This window comes from Hydra vulgaris, chromosome 12 (assembly GCF_038396675.1).
Source record: "Hydra vulgaris chromosome 12, alternate assembly HydraT2T_AEP".
Taxonomy (NCBI): Eukaryota; Metazoa; Cnidaria; class Hydrozoa; order Anthoathecata; family Hydridae; genus Hydra; species Hydra vulgaris.
The window spans coordinates 84,905,001-84,929,630 of record NC_088931.1 but is presented as its reverse complement, the minus strand read 5'-3'; the positions used below and the strand labels follow the sequence as shown (position 1 = coordinate 84,929,630).

Genomic DNA, 24,630 nt, shown 5'->3' with positions numbered 1-24,630 from the left:
ATTTGATTAAAATTTTAAGAATTATACTTTCGCTTTCAATTTAATTTTCATAATCTAACCAAAACAAACGCAAAAATCAAAACAGATAACGTCATTAAATACGCGAACAAAAGCATATATATATATACACATAATTTATATGTGCAAATCCTAAGTACCAATTCTTTAGGTAAACTTAAGTAAATACTTGTTTTAAATAGCGGAAAGGCTAAACTTGCAATTTCCACCTGGACGTTTTTCAAAAACACTTTTTTTTCTATATAAATCAACCTTGAAGTTTTTAAACGCTGAGAACTAAAATTTTTTGTATAAATGTTAAAAAACGTCCAGTTTCCATTAGATTCCTCGTCCTTTTCTTAATAAATATGGAAAGTTTCATAAAAATTAGATGTGTTTAAGATCTTAGGAATCCTTACCTTCAAAAGCTTCTTTTAAAAAAACGTTTCCGCGGCATGTTTTTTATGAAAAGTGGTCTCAAGATATGGGTAATATATAAATGAAGCCATACAAAGCTTAGTACTTTCTATGTATGGTTGGAAAGAAATTGAGTTACACTAACTGATGAAAAAAACCTAAAGGCGCTGGCTGAACCATGCAAAAAGATATAACAGAGCAAAGTTTATGAAAGTTACGTGTTTTTTTGTCAAACGTCAAATGTTTTTTGTTAAGCCGTGGAATCGCTAACATTGAGTGGTTTGTTTATTTTTTAAAAATAAATTTTGAGAATTTCTTACTGTAGAAATAAAAAAAAAATTTTCTTCATTATTATTATTACTTTCTTTATACTTTGACCTTCTTTTGGTTGTTGCTTAAATTTAATTTTTCTGTAAAAATGTATTTTAACTCGTTTAGCTTGTTAAAGCTTAGTTTTTTCTTGAATTTTGCTCTGGTGCATTTTAATCAACTATGTTATAAAATTAGAGATATAAAAATGTAATAAAATTAAAACAAATATATATATATATATATATATATATATATATATAAATATATATATATGAATATAAATATATATATATATATATATATATAAATATATATATATATAGAGAGAGAGAGAGATTGAGAGCGAGAGAGAGAGAGAGAGAGAGAGAGAGAGAGAGAGAGAGAGAGAGAGAGAGAGAGCAATGTTCATATTACATAAGCAGTTTACATAAGTATATGCTATGTAAAGTTTTATTATATTTCAGGAATTAAAAAGAGCATACAAGACAAGCATTTTTTAGAAACACATTAATATACATAGCTTACATGAAATTTAATTTAATTTTATTAATTCATATTAAACTAGAAATTAATTAAGTTAAAATGTTACTTGGTTTTTTTACATGTATTAAATCTAAAATACATCTATTTTTTTATATGTACTATTTTTAGAAGACTATATAATTATCATCATATTAGTTGTTCCAATATTTCAACCCTATAATATTGGAAATATTGGAACAACTATTATGACGACAGTTATAGTCTTGTAAAAAATATTTAAATATGGTTCGGTTTACTAATTTAAATACCAAATTGCATTAGTAGCTGGTAATGTACAGTTAGACAATGCTTATTGATATTTATTGGTATTATATATGATTTTATATTTATGTTAATAGCTGACTTTGTTAGTACTATTTTCTCTTCTTCTTTCATTAAAATTTCTTCAGTAGACTTTTTTTAGTTTTCATTGTCTAAAAGGTGCCTTTTTTTAGTATTAATTTTTATTATATAATTTGACATTTAATGAAAACAGTAAAAGAAGTTCATTCCAAAATTTTCTTGATTCAAATTTATTATTTTGTTTACATTTTTTTCCCTAGATGATTTTATAAAACACTTCAAGAAAACAATTTGATCATTAAAAGCACAGTATCATTTTCTTAAGTGACAGAAGCTGAAACCAGATTTTACATATTTTTAAAGTTTAAAAACTTTAAGATTTAAATACTTTTAATTTAATTTTTAAGTTAATTTGAATTCATATTAAACTAAAAGTTAAACAAATTACTCGGTTTTTTATATATAGGGTTGAAATATTGGATCAACGATTATGACGACAATTATGGACTATACTTGTCGTCATAATTGTAGTATTAATATAATATTTAAGTCACATATAAGTTAATTTAAATAAAATTTAAAAAAATAAAAAAATTTAAGTTGATTTAATTAAAATAATTTTATGTTTAAGTTAAATATGGTTGCATTTTACTTTTTAGATATTAAGTTGCATTAATAGCTGGTAATGTACAGTTAGACAATATTGATATATACCATGATTATTAAGATTATGATTTAGTAGTATTGTTTTTATATTTATGTTAATTTATAGACTTTAATAATGTCATATAAATTAATATAATGCCTTAATTAATTTAATTTTTTATCTATTTCAACTTTAGACAGTATTGAAGCAAAGATTAATTTTATAGCTAATTTTGTTAGTACTATTTTTCTTCTTTTTTCATTCTTCTGAAAAAGACTTTTTTTATTTTTCATTGTGTAAAAAGTTTTTTGTTTTAAGATTTAATGAAAACTTTGAAGCAAGTTCATTCTTAAGTTACTATTATTTTGTTAAATTTTTTATTAGACAACATCTTTAAAAACTCTTCAAGAAAATAATTTGATCATTTAAAGCACAATGTCATGTTCTTATGTGTCAAAAGCTCAAACTCGATTTTAATTTTTAATTTTTTAATGTTTAAAAGCTTCGAGATTTAAAAACTATGATTGTATAAAGAAATACTGTATGTATAACTGTAATAAATTTGAATGTCATGAAAATATAATTAAAAGTTATTTTATAAACTTATTTCCCTTTATTAACTTTAAGCTTAGAGAGATTTATAGACTATATAATAATATATTAAAATTATACTCTAATATAGTCTTAGCTCTTCAATTAAACTAATAATTTTATACAAATGATGAGTTTAACTCATCTGACTGTCTTTAATACCCATTTTTTCAAATAAATGCAGAAAATATTAGGTAGTTTAAATTTGCTTTGCAATTTTAAACTACCTGTCTTTTAATTAATTACATAAAAATGTTGAACTAACAAAAAGTTTTGACGTCCTTTATTTTTAATGTTTTTAAAATATGCATGAGGGGTCTTGATTTTGTAATTATTAATGCGTACGTCAAGGGCGGATACAAAGAATTATGGGTTTTTTTCTTTAGGTAGTGGGGAGCCTAAAGGGAAAAGGGGAGGGGTTAGTGGTTTTGCGACGAACTTGTTACTAAAGAGTTACAATGTTTAAAAAAGGTGAAGGGGGGGGGGGGAGGAGGAGTAAGTCCAAAACGGTCAAAAAATGCGTGACGTAATTTGTGGACGACCCCTAAGAATCATTTAATGTCACAAACAGCACATCTGTATCTTTTCAACGACTAAGTCCGTGGTTTTGTGCGTATATATAATATGGACACCCCTAAGAAAAAATTGCAGTATCCGTTGTATCAGTGACGTCCATAAAATATATACGCAGCAAAACCACTGTTTTAGAACCCGTGTCCCATTGCACGTGTCGTCACTTATTTTAGGTGTCCCAAGAAGTCATTACGGTCTTATCACAGAACACCGCAGAATAGCATTTAACAGAAAGATGACACACTTCCTTCCTTACTGTTGTTGCAATACTTGCTCAGAGATGGGTTTGAACTAGGGATCTCTTGTTTGAGGCAAGCGCGCTAACCTCAGAAACAAGAAAACAAGCTATATATTGATCAACACTACAAAATATTAGGAAAATAAGCCAACATTAATCAATTACATTACATTATTAAACAAGAGTGAAGGGAAGGGGGGGGAATAACTACTAGTATCTATTAGGACCATATTATATACTAATATATTATATATTGTTGATATTATTAATAACTATTATTATTATCCTTTGTTAAATAATCAATTTTAGTACAAGTAAGCAATGCAACCAACAAAGAAAAAAAATATACTTGGTAACTTTCTTTTTCTTTTTTGTCTAATATTTAAATATATTTTTATATTTACACTTTATTTTGTATTATATATATATATATATATATATATATATATATATATATATATATATTATATATATATATATATATATGTATATATATATATATATACATATATATATATGTATATATATATATATTATTATTATTATAAGATATATATATATATATATATTTTTTTTTTTTTAAATATTTTAAATATATTTTTTACACTTTACATACATTATTTACACTTTTCTTTTTAACATTTTATAATTGTAATATTCATTAAAATAATTAAATTTCTTTCTTTTTTTCTTTTTCTCAAGGTTGGTTTATGCTTTCTGTTAATAGGGTTAGTTTTTTGATGGTGGGATTTGATAATACTGCTTAACCGCTTTGTTGGAGAAGGAATGGATTGATATATGGTAAATAATTTATTAAAATCGTGATGAATGGATTCGCCTCCTTGTTCGCCGTAATATCCAAACCCAGCACCCCATTTTTTCAAAAACGGAATAGCATGTTCTTCCAAACTATGTAACTTCGGTGGCACTGAATCATCCAACCAATTAGCGCGATAAAACTGCATTAAATCAGCAATATGTGTTTCTAAAGATAAATAGAAAGCAATAGTAAAGCAAATTTTTAATTTAATATAAATTTTATTTTGTTCTCAAACATACTATAAACACGTTTATATATTTACTTTTTTTTTTTTTTTTTAGATTATTCACCTCCCCAAGGCCCGAGGGGGGCCACTACAGTCGAGGAGGCTACTCATTTTTTTGTGTTTTTATTTTTTAGTTGTTATTCGTGGTGCAACCCTCTCTCAACTCTTTAACTCCAAAACACGAACCTTGCCGAGCAAGGCCGCTGCGCGGAGAAACTAAGTTGAGCGCGGTACTTCCAGGGACGAGGTGGGAGTCGAACTCCGAACCTCTCGCTTACAAAGGGAGCGCTCTTACCACTACACCACTACCGCATACTTATAATTTCACTTCCAAAATACGCTTTAAACTATTTGTTGCAAAAACGGATTATAATTTTTTCAATAATAAAAGTAATTAAAGATTAATTTATTTATCGATGGGTTGGAAAGAGTTTTCATTAACCATTTAATCCCTTCGTGTCTAAAAAAACATACCAAGTTGTGTCAATTGAACTGCTGTTATTGAACTTTTAGAAGAGAAGACATTATAGCAGTTAGCAAATTTATGAAAAAGTTGTTTATATTTGTTTCCAGCTTCAACTGATCTTTCATGTAGACTTGTTCCAGCAAATCCGTTATTGTAAACACAGATTGGAACAGAATTACATAGCCGTAGTATACATTTTTTCTAAAAAAAACAACTTGGTCTATATTTATTTTGATTATTTTGTGTTTTTAGTAACAGGGCCACTAATAAAACTCCAGGGACGCCAAAAAACCTTCAAGCCCCCTTGAGTTAGAAGCATTTTATGTACATGGTTTCCTATGAAACTTTTTCCGTGATATGCCTGACGTTGAACTTTAAGTTGTTGCAAAATAACCTCAATCTGTTGAGTATATGGTCCCTCACTTTTCTTTAAAATAGATTCTTTTTCCAAAGTATTACACTCTTGTATCTATAAGATAAACATAATTTTACTTTAAAAAGTTAAAAAAAGATAAACTTTTTTTGATTCAAATTGTTTTTATGATTTTCCATTTAAAAATAAAAACATATAAAATATTTATGTGCCCAGAATTTAGATCAGATAATCTTTCTTTCAATCACTTTTTTACAAATTTATATCTAGCAATATTAGTGTGTGTGTGTGTGTGTGTGTGTGTGTGTGTGTGTGTGTGTGTGTGTGTGTGTGTGTCTATATATATATATATATATATATATATATATATATATATATAAATATATATATATATATATATATATATATATATATATATATATATATATATGTGTGTGTGTGTGTGTGTGTGTGTGTGTGTGTGTGTGTGTGTGTGTGTGTGTGTGTTTATATTTTACACAGTGTATGTAAGTAAACATTACTTTTCAAGTAGTAAATTAAGTTATAGTGTTTTGTTTTATTTTTCACATTTAATGATCCTTAGTTTTATAACATCATCGAATAAAATGCACCAAGAAAAAGTTATTAGAAAAATCATACTATTTAACTACACAAACGAGTAAAAATACATTTTTTATACCGATATTAAATTTAGGCAATGACCAAAAAGTAATCAACTATAAAGTAAAGAATGTAAAAGAAATAAAAAAAAATTTTTTTGTATCGTACAGTTAGAAAGTCTGAAAATTTATTTCAAAAAAATAAACAAGTTACTCTTCTACAGCAAAATAGCTTTCGCAAAAATACAAATATGCGTATTTTAATTGGTATGTAAACATATTTTATTTGCTTAATATTAAAAGTATGATACTAATCTATTGATCAAAAAAATAAAAAGTGTACAATACTGAACATAACATCAAAAAATGTAAATAAATAGTTGCCATTTAAAATTAACTCTGTATCTATGAACCGTGGCCATTTTAAAATCTTTAAATTTTAAAAACACTAACGCATGCGTACCTTAACTTAACGCTTGTTTCTAATATCTTAACGACCGTGTTCAATCGTGTTATTTTTTGCATGATGTTTACAAAATTTTTTTGTGTGTTCTTTTAGTTCACTTTTAAGATTTTCCCACGTTTCTTTTTTAGATTCTATGTTTTGGGATGTTTTATTGGTTATAAATATTTCTATTTGATCTAAATAGTTTTTATTTTTTAAGTGTTTATTATTAAAAATCCATAGACTTTTGGCCATTTCTATTTTGTCGAGGGTAATGGAGGCAACGCACGCGTTATAGTGGTCAGAATGCGCCATCAGTTCGTGTTTTATCTCCACATTTTGTCTCGTTTTTTTTTACTTATATAGATTCTAGCGAGTCGAGAACAAGAAATATTATTTGTGGTTTTATAAGTATATTCTTGTTTATTTGAATTAAAAAGACGCCACGTTTCCCTCTACTTCGAGTTCATTAATTAATTTTTTAAGTTTCTCAGTTGAGGAGCATTTTTTCCTGTAAATTTGTGGGTGCCTATCAATTTCGTTTAAAACCATTTTAAAATCTCCCGCCAAGATTACTAAAACGTTTTCTAAACTTATATGTTTAATTTTGTTTTCGATTAATTCAAATAATTTTTTTCCGCGTTTAGAAAACTCATGTCCCGAGGGAGCGTATACGTTTAACAAAAGAATTTTTGCTTGTTTAATTTTGTTAATACGCAATTAAAAATTCCATTTTCGTCATCGAATTTTTCGTATGGTTTTAGCACGTGTTTGCTTATTATAGCTGTCCTACCTGTGCGGGTCTTCCCCGCCGAGGTAAACGCTGCCATTCCAGTTTTTAGATAACTCATCGTTTTTTAACTTATTTAAATGAGTGTCTTGTAATAAAATAAAAATCGTATTTTAGGTTTTTAAAACTTTTAAAAACTGTATCTCGTTTTTGCTTATTTATTGGACCAGCAACGTTGACTGAGAAAATGCTTTTATCAGCGTAAAGGCATTTTCATCCCTACGTAGGAGTTCCGTAATTAAGAATTTGCAAATAAGCATATTCTTATTTGGAACGCCAACTTCTGGTGGCTTAGAGTTAATTAGTTTCGTGTTAAAATATTCGTTTAAAAGTAAATTTGTTTTAAAATAACCATTAACTTCAACTGATATTGATAGCGGTACGTGATCGCTCAAATTATTTGAGAACTCAGGATGAACAGTGCATTTTAGATTTAGAAAACTTGTATATTTTGATACAGCGATGTGATCAATATATGACGAATTCAGTAGTGCCTGGTGTCGATATGTGTATGTAGGGCCAGAACCTTTAGTTACATCTACTAGTTCTAATTGATTTGCTTTTAAAAATTCCGATAGGTGCACAGAAAAAATATTTCTTTTGGAATTCGATCTTTCAAATAAATCATATATTTGGTGCGGAAATGTTTGGATGTCACCAGCTAAAATTATATTGCCGTTACCTTCATAACTATTAATTAGACCTTTGACAATATCTAGTTGATTCTCGTATTCTTCTCGTGACGAGAGGCTGTTTTGCGATGAGGAGAGGTATATTCCAATAACTATAATATTAGGTTTATTTTTTTCAAAATTTATTGTTAAAAGATGATCATTTTCGTATATTATTCTAATATTTCGGAATTGATTTTTTCATTTAAAGAACGCATTCCAACTAAATGGTCGACCTTTACCATGTTTATTAGACTGATGGAAATAATTGGAGTGTGTATTGTTAGATATATCTCTTATTATAGAGTATTCAAGTATAGATATCCAATGTTCATATAAAAATGTGTTATGTTTTATTATTAAATAAATAAAATTTTAGATTAAAAAGACTAATCGAGTATGAACAATTAAAAGCTGTTTACATGTTAGGAGCTGCAATTGAAATGAATTAAAGCTATCGTTTTAAATTCATTTATTCGTACGACCTTTCTATAGGTCACTGAGTGTGCGACTTTTTCCTATTTACTACAACCTCTTTTCAAAATCCTTAAGTTAAAAATATTTCTTAAAAATAAGCTAATTTAAAAACCTATAAACATTGAATAAATATTTTTGAAAAATTATTAAAAATCATTAATTTTATGTCATGCCAAACTACAAAGTAATGGGCTAGCATTATGCAAACAGTAATGACACACCCGGTAAAGAGCTTCTTGCTCAGCTCCATTTCTTGACATGAAAAAAAAAAAGTATTCGATGCAAATTCATGTAAAAATAGTACGCTACTATCTGAAGGATTATAGAAGCATTAAATTGGTACAAAAGGCAGTCGCATGAGTACAAATAAAATAAGTACCTTCTTTCTTATAGTGAGCGCGGGCGATTGATATTGTCTGAATCTTTGCGTTTAATTGAGATCGTAAAGGAAGCGAGCGCGAACGCAGGCTTCCGCTACCAGAAATTATACTGTCGAGTTACCGACGTTAGCGGTAATCGCAGAGGTCAGCCGATGCGCAGTGCAATGCACCAGCCTCACTCTGGAAGAAGCCCCTTCGTGATCGGACTTTACTTCCCAGTCAGGTAAGTATGGAATTATATAAAAATTTTAGGTACGTTTTTAAAACTCGTAAATTGCGATTGTGGGTTTACTTTATTTGAAAACAACTTGGATATAATTAAAAAAACTTTCTACTTTTTGTGATAATATAAGTAGAATTTAACCTGATTTGAAAAAATTAACTAAACATTCACGTCAAAAACAATTAATACAAATAAACGAAAAAATTAGTACAGTTATATAAGTACTAAAGAAAAAAACTTCGCAAAAATACGGCTTGAACTCCTATATGCACTTCCCCGCATTGATTATCAACGTTCAACTTTGTTGGTAAATATTTTAATTTTCTTGCTGATATAATTGCTCAAAATCATCCTAAAGATAAAACTTAAAAATGTATTCTTAATTAAAAGGTTTTCATTATAGTCTAGGGTTTTCCGGGAATTTTCCGGAAAATTTTGCTCAAAATTTCTGGGAATTTTCAAAAAACTTTTATTGCGATAAACCTATATAGTTTTACAAAATTCAATTTTTTGTTTCTAAAATGTGCGTTTTATCATCGTAGTATATTAGTATTCTTTAAATATTTACACAAAAAATATAAAATAACAAAAGACACGCAAGCGAAAAATACACATACAAAAGTGCTTTTCAAAGGTGGCTTTTTAAAAATTTTATAAGCTGCTTCACAATACCCATCTTTTAGTCAAATTTTTATAATCAAATTTATCAATTTAAGAATCGCACTTTCTTTTTTTAAACAAAGCAATAAAACTCTTAAGTGGTTAAATGTTACTTTTACGTATATTACTTTAGTGAAACAACCAAAAGTAGATGTTATTCTTGTTTATAACATATTTTTGGCTTTCTCTTCTCTCAACTACGATTTAAAATATTCACATAATACAAAAAATAAAATATTTTTTAGATGAACAAGTTTTATTGTGTACTATTTTATTTGCAGAGTGTTTTAAAGAAGCAAAGATTTTTATGCATAAAGATTGCATTTAAAACATATTTATAAAAGGTTTATGTCATAAATGCATTAGCATCTAATAATGACATTAGAAAACACATTTGATTAAAATGTTCAGTAAAATAATAATAAATTAGTTTGCTTGGTATGATACCTATGAAACACACACACACACACACACACACACACACACACACACACACACACACACACACACACACACACACACACACACACACACACACACACACACGCACACTCACACACACACACGCACACACAAATCGGCCACTTGGCAGTATCGGTTGAAAAATACGGTATACTTTTAAACCATTTTAAGGTATAGTATAATTTTTTAATTTATAATTAGCTTTTTTTTATTTATTATTGGTATATAAAGTCAAAAGTGCCCAAGCAAGGTTGTGGCGAGTTAGACAAATCTTAAAAGCTCTTATTTAAACATTGCGGCGGAATTTATTACCTCAGTATCATTAGTTATTTTTATTGCTAATTATATTTTTAAATTGTTCAAATTTAGCAAAAATGTTTTATTTACTTTTCCTTGTCATTAATCAATAACTTATCTAGATAATATTTGGAAACCGGGTACAAAAACTTATATGTTGTTATGGACAATTATATGTTGAAACATTGTGAATCAGATAATAAAAACTTTAAACAGGCCCCTTTGAAAAACACTTTTTTTGGTATTTTGTTGATTTTTGTTAATATAACTTTAAGTAGAAAGTATGATAATTTGTTTTAAAAAATTTCTAAAACCGATTTACCCCGTTATTTGCAAAGCATATCGTTGTTCATTGTATAGTAAGCTTTGTTTAAGGCTAAACATAATTTGCATCCACATCAGTAAAGGGGATAGGGAATTTTTCAAAATCTTTTAAATTAGCCTACAAGTTGAAGAAAACTGTAAATTTATATATAAAAGACTTGAATAAATGTTTACAGCGTTTTGCAACTTTTTCCAAATATTATCTAGATAAGTTATTGATTAATGACAAGGAAAAGTAAATAAAACATTTTTGCTAAATTTGAACAATTTAAAAATATAATTAGCAATAAAAATAACTAATGATACTGAGGTAATAAATTCCGCCGCAATGTTTAAATAAGAGCTTTTAAGATTTGTCTAACTCGCCACAACCTTGCTTGGGCACTTTTGACTTTATATACCAATAATAAATAAAAAAAAGCTAATTATAAATTAAAAAATTATACTATACCTTAAAATGGTTTAAAAGTATACCGTATTTTTCAACCGATACTGCCAAGTGGCCGATTTGTGTGTGCGTGTGTGTGTGTGAGTGTGCGTGTGTGTGTGTGTGTGTGTGTGTGTGTGTGTGTGTGTGTGTGTGTGTGTGTGTGCGTGTGTGTGTGTGTGTGTGTGTGTGTGTGTGTTTCATAGGTATCATACCAAGCAAACTAATTTATTATTATTTTACTGAACATTTTAATCAAATGTGTTTTCTAATGTCATTATTAGATGCTAATGCATTTATGACATAAACCTTTTATAAATATGTTTTAAATGCAATCTTTATGCATAAAAATCTTTGCTTCTTTAAAACACTCTGCAAATAAAATAGTACACAATAAAACTTGTTCATCTAAAAAATATTTTATTTTTTGTATTATGTGAATATTTTAAATCGTAGTTGAGAGAAGAGAAAGCCAAAAATATGTTATAAACAAGAATAACATCTACTTTTGGTTGTTTCACTAAAGTAATATACGTAAAAGTAACATTTAACCACTTAAGAGTTTTATTGCTTTGTTTAAAAAAAGAAAGTGCGATTCTTAAATTGATAAATTTGATTATAAAAATTTGACTAAAAGATGGGTATTGTGAAGCAGCTTATAAAATTTTTAAAAAGCCACCTTTGAAAAGCACTTTTGTATGTGTATTTTTCGCTTGCGTGTCTTTTGTTATTTTATATTTTTTGTGTAAATATTTAAAGAATACTAATATACTACGATGATAAAACGCACATTTTAGAAACAAAAAATTGAATTTTGTAAAACTATATAGGTTTATCGCAATAAAAGTTTTTTGAAAATTCCCAGAAATTTTGAGCAAAATTTTCCGGAAAATTCCCGGAAAACCCTAGACTATAATGAAAACCTTTTAATTAAGAATACATTTTTAAGTTTTATCTTTAGGATGATTTTGAGCAATTATATCAGCAAGAAAATTAAAATATTTACCAACAAAGTTGAACGTTGATAATCAATGCGGGGAAGTGCATATAGGAGTTCAAGCCGTATTTTTGCGAAGTTTTTTTCTTTAGTACTTATATAACTGTACTAATTTTTTCGTTTATTTGTATTAATTGTTTTTGACGTGAATGTTTAGTTAATTTTTTCAAATCAGGTTAAATTCTACTTATATTATCACAAAAAGTAGAAAGTTTTTTTAATTATATCCAAGTTGTTTTCAAATAAAGTAAACCCACAATCGCAATTTACGAGTTTTAAAAACGTACCTAAAATTTTTATATAATTCCATACTTACCTGACTGGGAAGTTAAGTCGGATCATGAACACAATGTCATGAAACGGCTTCCCGGTCGGTATGACTTATCCAACTATTGCACTTTCTAAGATCGTGTGCAATTCCTGTCCGCTTTCTCTATGCTATCTTTCTAACTCGACTTCTTCTATCTTTTACTCTAATGTATCTTCGTTCTTCTCAAACTCACTTTACTCTTGGACCGCAGAGCAGGTTATGACACTCCTTCGTGAGTTGAACTTGTCTTTGTGGACCTTGGTATTGTGGTCTCCACAAGGCAATTAGCTGGCGGAGAATAAACCACGATACCATCACGAAGGGGCTTCTTCCAGAGTGAGGCTGGTGCATTGCACTGCGCATCGGCTGACCTCTGCGATTACCGCTAACGTCGGTAACTCGACAGTATAATTTCTGGTAGCGGAAGCCTGCGTTCGCGCTCGCTTCCTTTACGATCTCAATTAAACGCAAAGATTCAGACAATATCAATCGCCCGCGCTCACTATAAGAAAGAAGGTACTTATTTTATTTGTACTCATGCGACTGCCTTTTGTACCAATTTAATGCTTCTATAATCCTTCAGATAGTAGCGTACTATTTTTACATGAATTTGCATCGAATACTTTTTTTTTTTCATGTCAAGAAATGGAGCTGAGCAAGAAGCTCTTTACCGGGTGTGTCATTACTGTTTGCATAATGCTAGCCCATTACTTTGTAGTTTGGCATGACATAAAATTAATGATTTTTAATAATTTTTCAAAAATATTTATTCAATGTTTATAGGTTTTTAAATTAGCTTATTTTTAAGAAATATTTTTAACTTAAGGATTTTGAAAAGAGGTTGTAGTAAATAGGAAAAAGTCGCACACTCAGTGACCTATAGAAAGGTCGTACGAATAAATGAATTTAAAACGATAGCTTTAATTCATTTCAATTGCAGCTCCTAACATGTAAACAGCTTTTAATTGTTCATACTCGATTAGTCTTTTTAATCTAAAATTTTATTTATTTAATAATAAAACATAACACATTTTTATATGAACATTGGATATCTATACTTGAATACTCTATAATAAGAGATATATCTAACAATACACACTCCAATTATTTCCATCAGTCTAATAAACATGGTAAAGGTCGACCATTTAGTTGGAATGCGTTCTTTAAATGAAAAAATCAATTCCGAAATATTAGAATAATATACGAAAATGATCATCTTTTAACAATAAATTTTGAAAAAAATTAACCCACAAAAACCCACATCAGTTCGTGTTTTATCTCCACAAAATGTGGAGATAAAACACGAACTGATGGCGCATTCTGACCACTATAACGCGTGCGTTGCCTCTATTACCTTTTACATTACTAGCTACGCTTGGAACAATTCTAACTTTATAAATTCATATAATGATCATCTAACCAATTGCTGTAACAATTTTAATTTTAATGATGATTATGAATACGACATTGTTGAAATCTATAAAATAATTACTGGCAGGGTTCAAATAGATTTTAACGAAACTCTAAATAATGAAAAGCAATGTTTAACATTCAAAATCTTGGCGGACACCTGAATTAACTCGCTCCTAAACAATTTTTTTCATACATTTAAAAAAATGGAAAGATTCTGGTTTTTTAAAAGATTTAAACTGTAAATTTCAATCGTTACTTAATGGCTCGGAAAAACTTTCGCAAAGTCGTCAAGTTGGCTCAAAATAATAAAATTTGCGCACAGTATATTAAAATTGAAAAGTTAAAAAATATTAAGCCAAAAAACTTTTGGAATGCATTCGGATCATGGCTTACTACATAACAGGCCTTGCAAACGCGCGGCCTGCGTAAAAAACTGGAGGCAAGATTAAAAATATTACTTTGCAGTAGTTTACATTTTCAGTTAGGTGATTTTCGCATGAATATAATATTTGTATGATATACCTACTAAAAGTAACTTATAAAAAGTGAAAAGATGAACTTATTATTCTTTTTTTTTTTAATTTTGTTTATAGCTAACATTGTAATATAACTAACGAATAACATTTATAAGAATTTTAAATTAACTTAAATGTATCTAAAACTAATTATGTTTAAACAATTTAGTATATATAGATTTATACTTTGCTATAATTTGATATTAGCATTTACCACAAAATTTATTAATGGGTTTTTTAAGTATTAAAAATAATTTTTTGAGAAAAAAGAGATAAAATCATTAGAGAATAAAAAGTAAATACAAGCTTTTTAGATATTTTACTAAACACTATTTTACAGTTTTTGTTAAAAATATTGCAAAAATTTTACTTTGCGCTGAGTTTTATCAACTTCTGCTTTGGCTCCTTGTGGGAACGAGGTGAATAGATTCGACAATAATTATAAAATAAAGTATTTGTCATTGTTTATCCATGATGTCTTTGCATATCTAATGAATAAAATTTTGATAGCATCATGAGGAGGTCACACAGTGATGACCGACAAGTGTTATTATATACTTCATAAAAAAGAATGTAACAGTAAGTTGCCCATTGACAAACTTTGTCACCAGGAATTGTTAAACCTCCTCGATATATGTCCATTCATAGAAATAAAAGGTGTCATCTGGATTTTCATCTTCACGAATAACGTACCCAGCAATATAAACTAATGACATTTTAATATCAACAGTCAATGAATCACACAGAGCAGGTAAATTGTCAATAACGTTGCAAATACCCTCGCTTGGTAAAAATTTACATTTTTGACAAGAGTGATCTGAACCTAGATTGGCTAACATATCTAAACTTTTCTCAAACTTTAATAGCAACTTTGTACGGTATATAGTTACTTCTTCAAGAACTTGTTAAATGGAAATAAAATAAGTTCCTCCTGAGCCTTGTCTTAATTTTCCAAAGAGCTTTTCTAATGGATCTGTAGTAAAGTTACCTAATTATACATACTGATGAATTGTATCTAAAAGATATTTTGACAACTGAAACAAATCATAACAGGTCTGAGCTAAACAATTAGCAGTGTCTCTTGTAAGCAATTTGACTCTTTTTCCTTTTTCTATTTTTTTCATTTGTATTGCAAAATCAGCCATTGCAGAAAGTTTGCTTAAATTGTCATTATTAGCAGAAGCAATAGCAGCTCGATTAGAATCTTTCAAACAAATGTCTGCATATGGACTGTGAACATTACAAATTTTCCAAAATTCAACAACTTTAGAGATGAAAATAATTGTCCCTTCATTTTCATGCAAGTCTGGATGACTTTTTAATGCTGACAATGTTTCATCGCAAAACACTTGCAGACAAGTGATAACTTTTTGTCTTTCAATTGGCTTTGGATAAACAGAAACTTCTGTTAATTTAGACATTTTACCAATGTTTTTCCGTTTTAAGCTTGTACAAATTAATAATATCAACCCACCGTGCTATTTTTTTTTCTCCATCAATATAAAATTCAAGTTCTTGAGTTTTTTCTGTGATCCAGTTATTACGTATACTTTTTAATAAATGAACATAATCAAATAAAAGAAAAATATTGTCTTTAGTACAACATGCTTCTTTTTTTTCAAAAAAGTTATAAAACTTCTGATTGACTCTGTTACCGTCACAGACAATTGCAACAACGTTGCCCCCATTATTTTTTATTGCATCAAGAATCAAGGTTGTCTGTTTAAAAAGAAACTCAGCATCAAGTTTTCTGACTGGTAACATTTTATAAAGAAATTTTGGTCCATTAAACAGATGAGGTTTGTTAACTGATTTATCAAATACTATGCCACCATGATACTGCAACATTGGTTTAACATAAACCTCATCAAGAAGTAAAATGCATGTTTTTTATCTATCATCTCTAAGATTAGAGAAAATATGTCTGATATAAGTGGTATCATCTAAAGATTTACATTTAGATGTAATTCTTCCTAAAGTACGTAAACTTGGAAGTTCAAAATCTTCTCTGATGCGATTGTAGGCTGATCGTGAAAGAGAAAAGTACTCATATGCTTGCACAATTCTTTCAATTGGATACATTTTTTCCCCAATACATGTTTTATTCATTGACAAAATTTGTTGATAAACAACTTCTTTTTTGAGTGTTATTTCACAACAATTTAAAAATCTAAATGCTTCTTGGATATGAAAAAATTTGTTCATAATATAAACTCGGTTAAATAAAAAGTCATAACACTAATTTTATCTCCATAATGAAATGCTTCAAAAGTGAGATCTTTATATATGCAATGAAGAAATTTAGCAATAGCACTTTCCTTTAAAATGTCTGAAGACTGAATATATAATATATCGTTGCATAAATAATTAATAGTAGCAAAATTAAATTCATTAGTTTTTAACTTTTCATATAAAACATTAATACTTTCTATTTTTTCTTGTGAATTAAATATTGCTAACTCGTCCTCTTCTTGCCAGCAATCACTATTAAGACTTTTTGATGTTTTTCTAAGTGGCATGGGTACAGTAGGAACTAAGCTTGGCTTTATACAATCAAATACTGACGGAGCATCAAGAGGTCTCAGCTTTCCATAATCAGTAACGGTTGAATAATTTTTTGGCCAATCTCTTTCACATACTACGGTGTTATTAGTATCAGGAACATTATCTCTTGGTATTATAACAATCCAACGTTTTCGTTCTTCAATGTTTCTTGGAAGTCTAAATGTTTTAATTCTATTCTGAGGATTATAATTGCCATTGCAATTTATTACACAACATAGACGAACCATAAATACTAAATTAAATCCTTTGCTTAATCCTTCACCTCTCAACTAACTTTTTTTTAAATTTGGAAGTTAGTTAAAATGATTACGGGTGTTTGGTTATTGTAAATTTTATGCAAATATTAAATTTATACATATACATATATATATTCAACTTAAATTAATTTTATTAAACAAAATTTTAAATGAAAATTATTTTGTTAATTTTATAGTAACTATGTATTAATGTTTTATCTAAATATTAATACGCTAATGAATAGTGCGCATAGTTACGCTTAATGTTCGTGTTGTTAATGATGGTTCTGTATTCTGCAAAATACACCATTTTTTAGTTTTTAAGTAGTTTCTATAATTTTGAATGCGCGGTTATATATTTCATGCGGTCTTTCGCAAGCAAGCAAGCAAATTAGAGCTGATATATTATTATTTTCGAAAAGAATTGATGTTGTTCATTGTTTAAAATAAAAAATTTAAATAATCGTTTGTTTGTTGTTGGTTATTTTTATTTTTCTAATTTTTATAGCCTGTTTTCATTTTTTAGAAGAAGTTTATAACTAAAATTTATTTTTTAGTAAACTGTTTCAGTTTTGTCATTAGTCTTTTTAGAACATTTTAAGCAAGTATTGTTTTATTTTCTGGAGCAATTAAGAGGGGCTGATGGCTTTTTTAGTAAGTTCAATTCATTTTCTTATTTATAGATTAAGATTATTTTTTGTAGAAAGAATAATGAATATCAAAATTTTATTTATGTGTTTAATATGAAAAGTTAAATAGAATAAGATTGTTGTTTGTGTTCATGTAAGTTTATATACATAAGTTTGCGTTTATTTCAATCTATTTTATATTGCTCTATATCTATATGTATATTTTATATTCTTAGGAAAAATAATAAGGAATAGAAAAATAAAAAAAAAATTCTTCTGGAATTTGTCAAAGGAATGTTGTGTTATGCTTTATTTTAAGGTTTTTTGCGACTGCGGTTCTGAATTTGCGACTGCGGTTCTGTAGTAAACGGACGTGCTTTTGCTACGAAAGAAATAAAATAATAAAATTGATGTTGCAAGTTTTATTTATTTATTAATTTTTCAAATCTTGTCAATAATGAGTTCAAAACTTAACACTGAAGTCTCAATAAAATTAGTTCGTGAAATATTTCAAGAAATGTTCCAAAAACAACAAAAAGATATTTTAGCGTTAATAAGTGCAAATTTAAAACTGGCTAACGATCGAATTGATGGATTGCTAAAAGAAATTAATACATTAAAGAATTCTTGTGAAGTTTTAAAAAAGGAAAACGAAAACCGAAATACCGATCTTAAAAAAACAAACAAGCAGATGATAAAGTATGAAAAAATACAAAAAGACATTGAAGAAAGTCTAACGTTCTATCAGGATTGCCATGATAAAAAAGTCAGCGATTTGGAAAAAAATTGATAAATGATAAAAGAGTCAGTGATGTGGAAAAAAAAAAAAGGTCGAATGCAACCATAGGGGAGAATGAAAAAAATGGATTTAGACAACTAGAAGATCGTCAAAGGAGAAACAATCTTCGAATTGAAGGAGTCAAAGAAAATGATAACGAAAACTGGGATGATACGGAAGTAAAAATAATACACCTTCTTGAAAATAACCTCAATGTAAAAGATGTAATCATAGAAAGAGCGCACAGAACTGGTATTATCGATATTAAAAAGCCTAGAACAATTGTAATTAAGTTACTAAATTATAAAGACAAAGTAAAGATTTTAAAAAACGCCAACAAACTAAAAGGTTCTGGAAATTATATTAACGAGGATTTTTCGCTAGAAAGTACTATAATAAGAAAGAAACTTCTTGAAGAAAGCAAAACGCATAGGATAAACGGTAAATATTCTGTTGTTATATATGATAAGCTCATTGTTAAAGAATTTAGAAAAAAAAATTCATGTTAAATGATTTTTTTTTTTTTTAGCTAAATTTATATTGATTTATTTTTTTATTTAAAATGGCTGATAATATTGTTTTATCAAACATAAATTTTAATTCACAGAAAAAGCCAATAATTTTAAACAACTATTCGGATGCCGATTATAATTTTTTTAACGATAGTCAAGTAATTAAAAATACTAGCCCGATATACTATAACCCAAATTCAAAAATTATTGATAAAGGAATGGAAGATAACTCGTTTTCAATGCTTCACATTAATATTAGAAGTATTCAAAAAAATTTTGAGTCATTGAAACAATTTTTACATAAAATTGACATTAGATTTCAGGTAATTTGTCTCAGCGAGACATGGTGTAACGATGTAAGCATTGAAAACAATTCCAATTTTCAATTACCTAATTATAAAGTAATTCATCAAGTTAGAGCATCAAATAAGGAAGGTGGAGGTTTGTGTATATACATAAAAAATTCAATTTTATTCAAAAGGAAACCACAGTTAAGTTCAACCACTAATGATTATGAATCTTTATGTGTTGAAATTATTAATAAAACTTCAAGAAATATCGTCATCCATGCTTTATATAGACCGCCCTCAGGAAGTATTAAGGCATTTGAAAATCACATTAAAAGTATAATTAAAAAAAATCATCTTTAAATAAATCGGTTTATATTGTTGGTGACATTAATCTTAATATATTAGAATACGACAAAAATAAAAACATTAAGAACTTCTTTAACACAATTTTTCAAAATAGTTATATTCCCCTAATCAATAAACCAACGCGAGTAACTAGAGAAAGTGCAACATCTTTAGACCAAATTATTACAAATGATTTCGTAAATATTAAAATAAGGACAGGTATATTTAAATCTGACATTTCTGATCACTTCCCTATTTTTATTCTATCGCAAAAATGCTTCCATCAAAAATTTTCATAAACTTCTTACAGGTGTCAACTGTGACACCCTACAACTAAATCTAAATGCCGATAAAGCATATGATATCTTTTTAACTAAATTTCTTAATCTTTATAATAAAGCATTCCCGGAAGTTACTAAAGTTATCAAATCAAAAACACTTTTAAACCCCTGGATCACGAGGGGCATTCTTAAATCCTCAAAAAAAAAACAACTTTTATATAACAAGTTTTTAAAAAAAAAAACTCTTAAAAATGAAACTAATTACAAAACATATAAACGGCTATATGAATCAGTTTTAAAACGCTCAAAGAAACATTACTATTCGGAACAATTATTTAAACACAAAAATGATTCGAAAAAAACATGGCAAATTATAAAGGAGGTAATCGGTATAAAACGTTTATACGGTAATTTACTTCCGAAAAATCTTAAAGTTAATAACAATTGTATTGTAAATAAATCCTTAGTGGCCGAAACACTTAATCAATTTTTTGTAAATATAGGTCCTATTTTATCATCAAATATAGCAACTTCTAAAATACACTTTAAGTCTTATGTAACCTCAAACAACATTAGTGTTATGTCTAATCCTAAACTTACGGAAAATGAATTATTAGACGCAGTCTCTTTGTTAAAGCCCAAAAAAAGTGTAGGTTTCGATTCTATAAGTAGTAATGTCGTTATTAAATCGATAAAATACATCACAATTCCATTATTACATATTTTTAATTTATCTTTAAAACATGGTGTTTTTCCAGAAAACCTAAAAATTGCAAAAATTATTCCAATTTTAAAATCAGGCGATCCTTCTGAAGTTGCAAATTATCGTCCAATCTCAATTCTTAATTGTTTTTCTAAAATATTAGAGCGAGTTATGTATAATAGGCTTTATTCTTTTTTAAATGTAAATAATATTCTTTACCATAAACAATTTGGATTCAAATCTGGCCATTCCACCGATCATGCAATCATTCACCTTGTTCAGGACATATTTAAATCGTTTGATGAAGGCAAGTATACCCTTGGTCTTTTTATCGATTTAAGTAAAGCTTTCGATACAGTCAATCATCAAATCCTTCTATCGAAACTCAAAAGTTATGGTATAAAAAATACTAACTTGTCCTGGTTCGAGAGTTATTTGACTAATAGGAAGCAGTATATAGTTTATGATGAAGGAAAAACTAATTATGAGACAATTACATGTGGTGTTCCTCAAGGATCAATTTTAGGGCCACTTCTATTTCTTGTTTATATAAACGATTTAAATAAGTTTTCTAACATTTTAAATACAATTTTATTTGCAGATGATACCAGCTTGTTTTATTCCAATAAAGATATCAATATATTATTCCAAACATTAAACAAAGAACTAGACAAACTAACCCAATGGTTTAAATCAAACAAGTTATCTTTAAATATTACTAAAACAAAATACACTTTATTCCATCGCCTACATAAAAAATCAGATATTCCCTTAGAACTTCCGGACCTTCTTATTGACAATCAATTAATAAAGAGAGAGCAATCAATAAAGTTTTTAGGCGTGTTTCTAGACGAAAATGTAACCTGGAGGGAACATATAGGTGTAGTTGAAGATAAAATATCAAAAAATTTAGATATAATGTACAAAGCAAAGCAGTTATTGTATCAATCTTGTTTAAAAAACATTTACTTTTCTTTTATTCATTGCTACTTAAGTTATGCGAACATTGCTTGGTGTAGCACTAACGCGACGAAAATAAAAAAATTGCTTAGCAAACAAAAACAGGCTATAAGGATAATTTCAAACGTAGATCGCTTCTCACACACACAAACACTATTTAATGAACTCAATATCCTAAATGTATATAAACTAAACCTCTATCAAGTTCTTATTTTCATGTTCAAACTTGATAAAAATATATTACCAATCTTATTTTATTCAATATTTGAAAAAATAAATCACATATACCCTACTAGATTTTCAAAATACAACTACATTCAATCCAAAACTTATTATTCCGCTACTAAATTCTCCATTGTAAACCGAGGACCAAAGTTGTGGAACATAATATTAAATAATGAAATGAAAACTAATTATTCTCTAAACCAATTCAAAACAAAACTTAAGCAATTACTTTTGTTAACTGAAAATGAATTAAATTTTTTCTAATAAAACTTCTTTATATTAATTAATTACTTTAGATTATTAATACATAATTAATCAATAATTGTACATATATTTTTATCATTTTAAATGATAACCTTCTTTTTGAGAAATTTATTTTTTATTTTTGCGTTATTTATTAATCTTTTACTTTTATTTTATACTGTTTATTTGCTTTTACTTAATTGGCAATGAAAAGTATTATAAATATAATTAAATAAGTTAAACTATAAAATGCTCTACCAATAAAATGTTTTTATATAAAATCATATCTTCTTATTTTTCAAACCAATTCTTAAATGTTATTTTTGTCATTTAATATTTTAATAAATTTTGTTTCTTTTATTTTACAAAGCAATTGTTATATCTTATTTTTTTAAAAACTATAAATTTTAAACGATATGCGATATATTTAAATTTTCTTTTATAATATATATCAGAGATATATACATTGAAACTTTATTTTATTGTCAAACTATATTTTGTCTAGTAATGACGCATTTTTTGGGGCTTAATGATAAGACTAAATTTGTCTTCTTCTAGCCCCGGTCATGTAATTATTTTTTTATAAGTTACGACTGTAAATTTTTTTTTTATCGGCAAAGTGTAAATAAAAAAAAAAGGTATCTGAATATGTATTTATTTGAAATTTATAATTTTTTTCTTTAATGGTTTTGTCTTTTTCATTACTATGTTGTAAATTGTAGTCTGCATTCTTTGTTACATTAAAAATAATTAATGCTAATAAATGTCGTTTTATAGCTGTTAAAGGTTTGCTTATATGTTTATCTTATGCTCCAGGTTTGAAACGAGCTCTAGACAAATTTTTCGCGTCACGATAACGAAGGAGGCGTGAACTTCCTGGTTAAATGCACTTCCGCGGTGCTCTGTGACAAGACCGTTAGGACTTCTTGGGGCATCTAAAATAAAAATATTAAAAAAAAAAAAAAAAAAAGTTAAAAAGTTTTTGATAAATATGTGTATGAGATGATATATGTAGTTTGATAAATACGTGGATGTGGTGATATATATAGTTGTTTTATAAATGTCTTTATATAAATGTGTTTTTATAGTAGTATAAAATGTATTTTATCCAGGGATGCGAAGTCCCAAAAGGACTCCAGCTTTTTGTATCTACTTTTTGCAAGTCTGTAGTGTCCAGAAGCTCTAAAAATGTTTGTTGACTTATTATCTGCTATAATAATTTCATGAGATTTAATGATTTGAAACTTATTGTTTATAAGCCAGGAGTCCTTGCCGCCATAATATCTAAGAATTCTGGGCTAAAAAACGATTGTTCCTCTAACCTAAAAGTCTTAATTTTTTTCCTATTAGTAGTCCATAAACTTATTTATTTTTAGTGCTCCTGTATACCAAAAACTAGGATAAAGTAATCTTTTTGTGACTTTCTAATCCGGAGTCCTTTTTGGTACTCTGCATCCCTGATTTTATCTAATGTGTACATGATTGAATGAGGTGTTTTTATATGTTATATAACATTTAAAAAAATATTGTGTTTTATAGTTAGTATGACTATAACATACAATTTATTTGAGATATGGATCTAAAGCAAGATTCGTCAACCTTACCAGTCAAGTGGTGTTACTGCTTTAGGTCTAAGTATAGTCTAGCCTTCAATATAACTATTCTGAAAATACATAACATCTTTAATTATTTTTTGTGTAATGTTGTTACCTTTGACTTATCTTTATGTTAGTGTCTGTTGTTGAATGATTAATAGGTTGTTTCATTACTAGAACTCGCTGCTTTTGTTTCTTAATATAAATACGTTAATATAATTTCTTTAAGCAGAAGCATAAATTAGTGACTTTTATCTGAAATAGCACAGTGAATATTATTATTATTAGTGCGCATAGTTATACCTATTGTTCGATATTAGTTACAATTCTGTATTCTGTAAAATACACTATTTCTTAGTTTTTAAGTAGTTTCCAGACTTTTCTTAACGAATTGTTTTCTTAAAGAAGTCATGACCTTTAAAAAACCACTTGGTTATGAAAATGTTTAAGTTGACATTAGGTAGATAATGTTTAGTAGCTTAAATTGATAGGTAATATAAAATCTTTTTAAAATTTTATTAAGTAATTAGTTTATTGTAATCTTTTTTTAAATTGTACTTTTAAATGTGCTATAGATGGTAATATTGAAAATATAAGTTACTATAATTCTTATAGTTATTATATGTTTGTTTTTCTATATTTAGTATACCGTTAATCATTTTCATACATTTTTATTTAAGTTTAATTGTTTATAATTTATTAAGATTTAGATTATTAGAAAATTCATGTTTGCAGAGTTGTTATTAATCATGATCGAGTTGTTGTACCAAGGAAATTGTAGAGGTTTATTTATA

The 24,630-nt window shown here is 27.5% G+C and overlaps 2 protein-coding genes and 2 non-coding genes across 4 annotated transcripts; 2 read left to right on the top strand and 2 right to left on the bottom strand.

Annotated features, from left to right (window-relative positions):
• Window positions 1-4,212: 4,212 nt before the first annotated feature.
• LOC136088423 (uncharacterized) lies at window positions 4,213-15,313 on the bottom strand. The gene is made up of 4 exons (XM_065812131.1): window positions 15,098-15,313; window positions 5,440-5,580; window positions 5,120-5,312; window positions 4,213-4,584 (listed from the first exon to the last, which is right to left on the bottom strand). Exons 1-4 carry the CDS (start codon window positions 15,311-15,313, stop codon window positions 4,235-4,237), a joined length of 900 nt encoding a protein of 299 aa, XP_065668203.1. The 3' UTR covers window positions 4,213-4,234.
• On the bottom strand, window positions 8,913-9,077 carry LOC124808323 (U1 spliceosomal RNA). Its single transcript, XR_010642829.1, has one exon. It is a non-coding gene; the product is annotated as a U1 spliceosomal RNA (small nuclear RNA).
• Window positions 12,827-12,995, top strand: LOC136089158 (U1 spliceosomal RNA). The gene has a single exon (XR_010642816.1). It is a non-coding gene; the product is annotated as a U1 spliceosomal RNA (small nuclear RNA).
• A 3,048-nt stretch (window positions 15,314-18,361) lies between the features above and the next one.
• Window positions 18,362-19,191, top strand: LOC136088422 (uncharacterized). Its single transcript, XM_065812130.1, has 2 exons — window positions 18,362-18,603; window positions 18,708-19,191. Exons 1-2 carry the CDS (start codon window positions 18,362-18,364, stop codon window positions 19,189-19,191), a joined length of 726 nt encoding a protein of 241 aa, XP_065668202.1.
• Window positions 19,192-24,630: the final 5,439 nt, after the last annotated feature.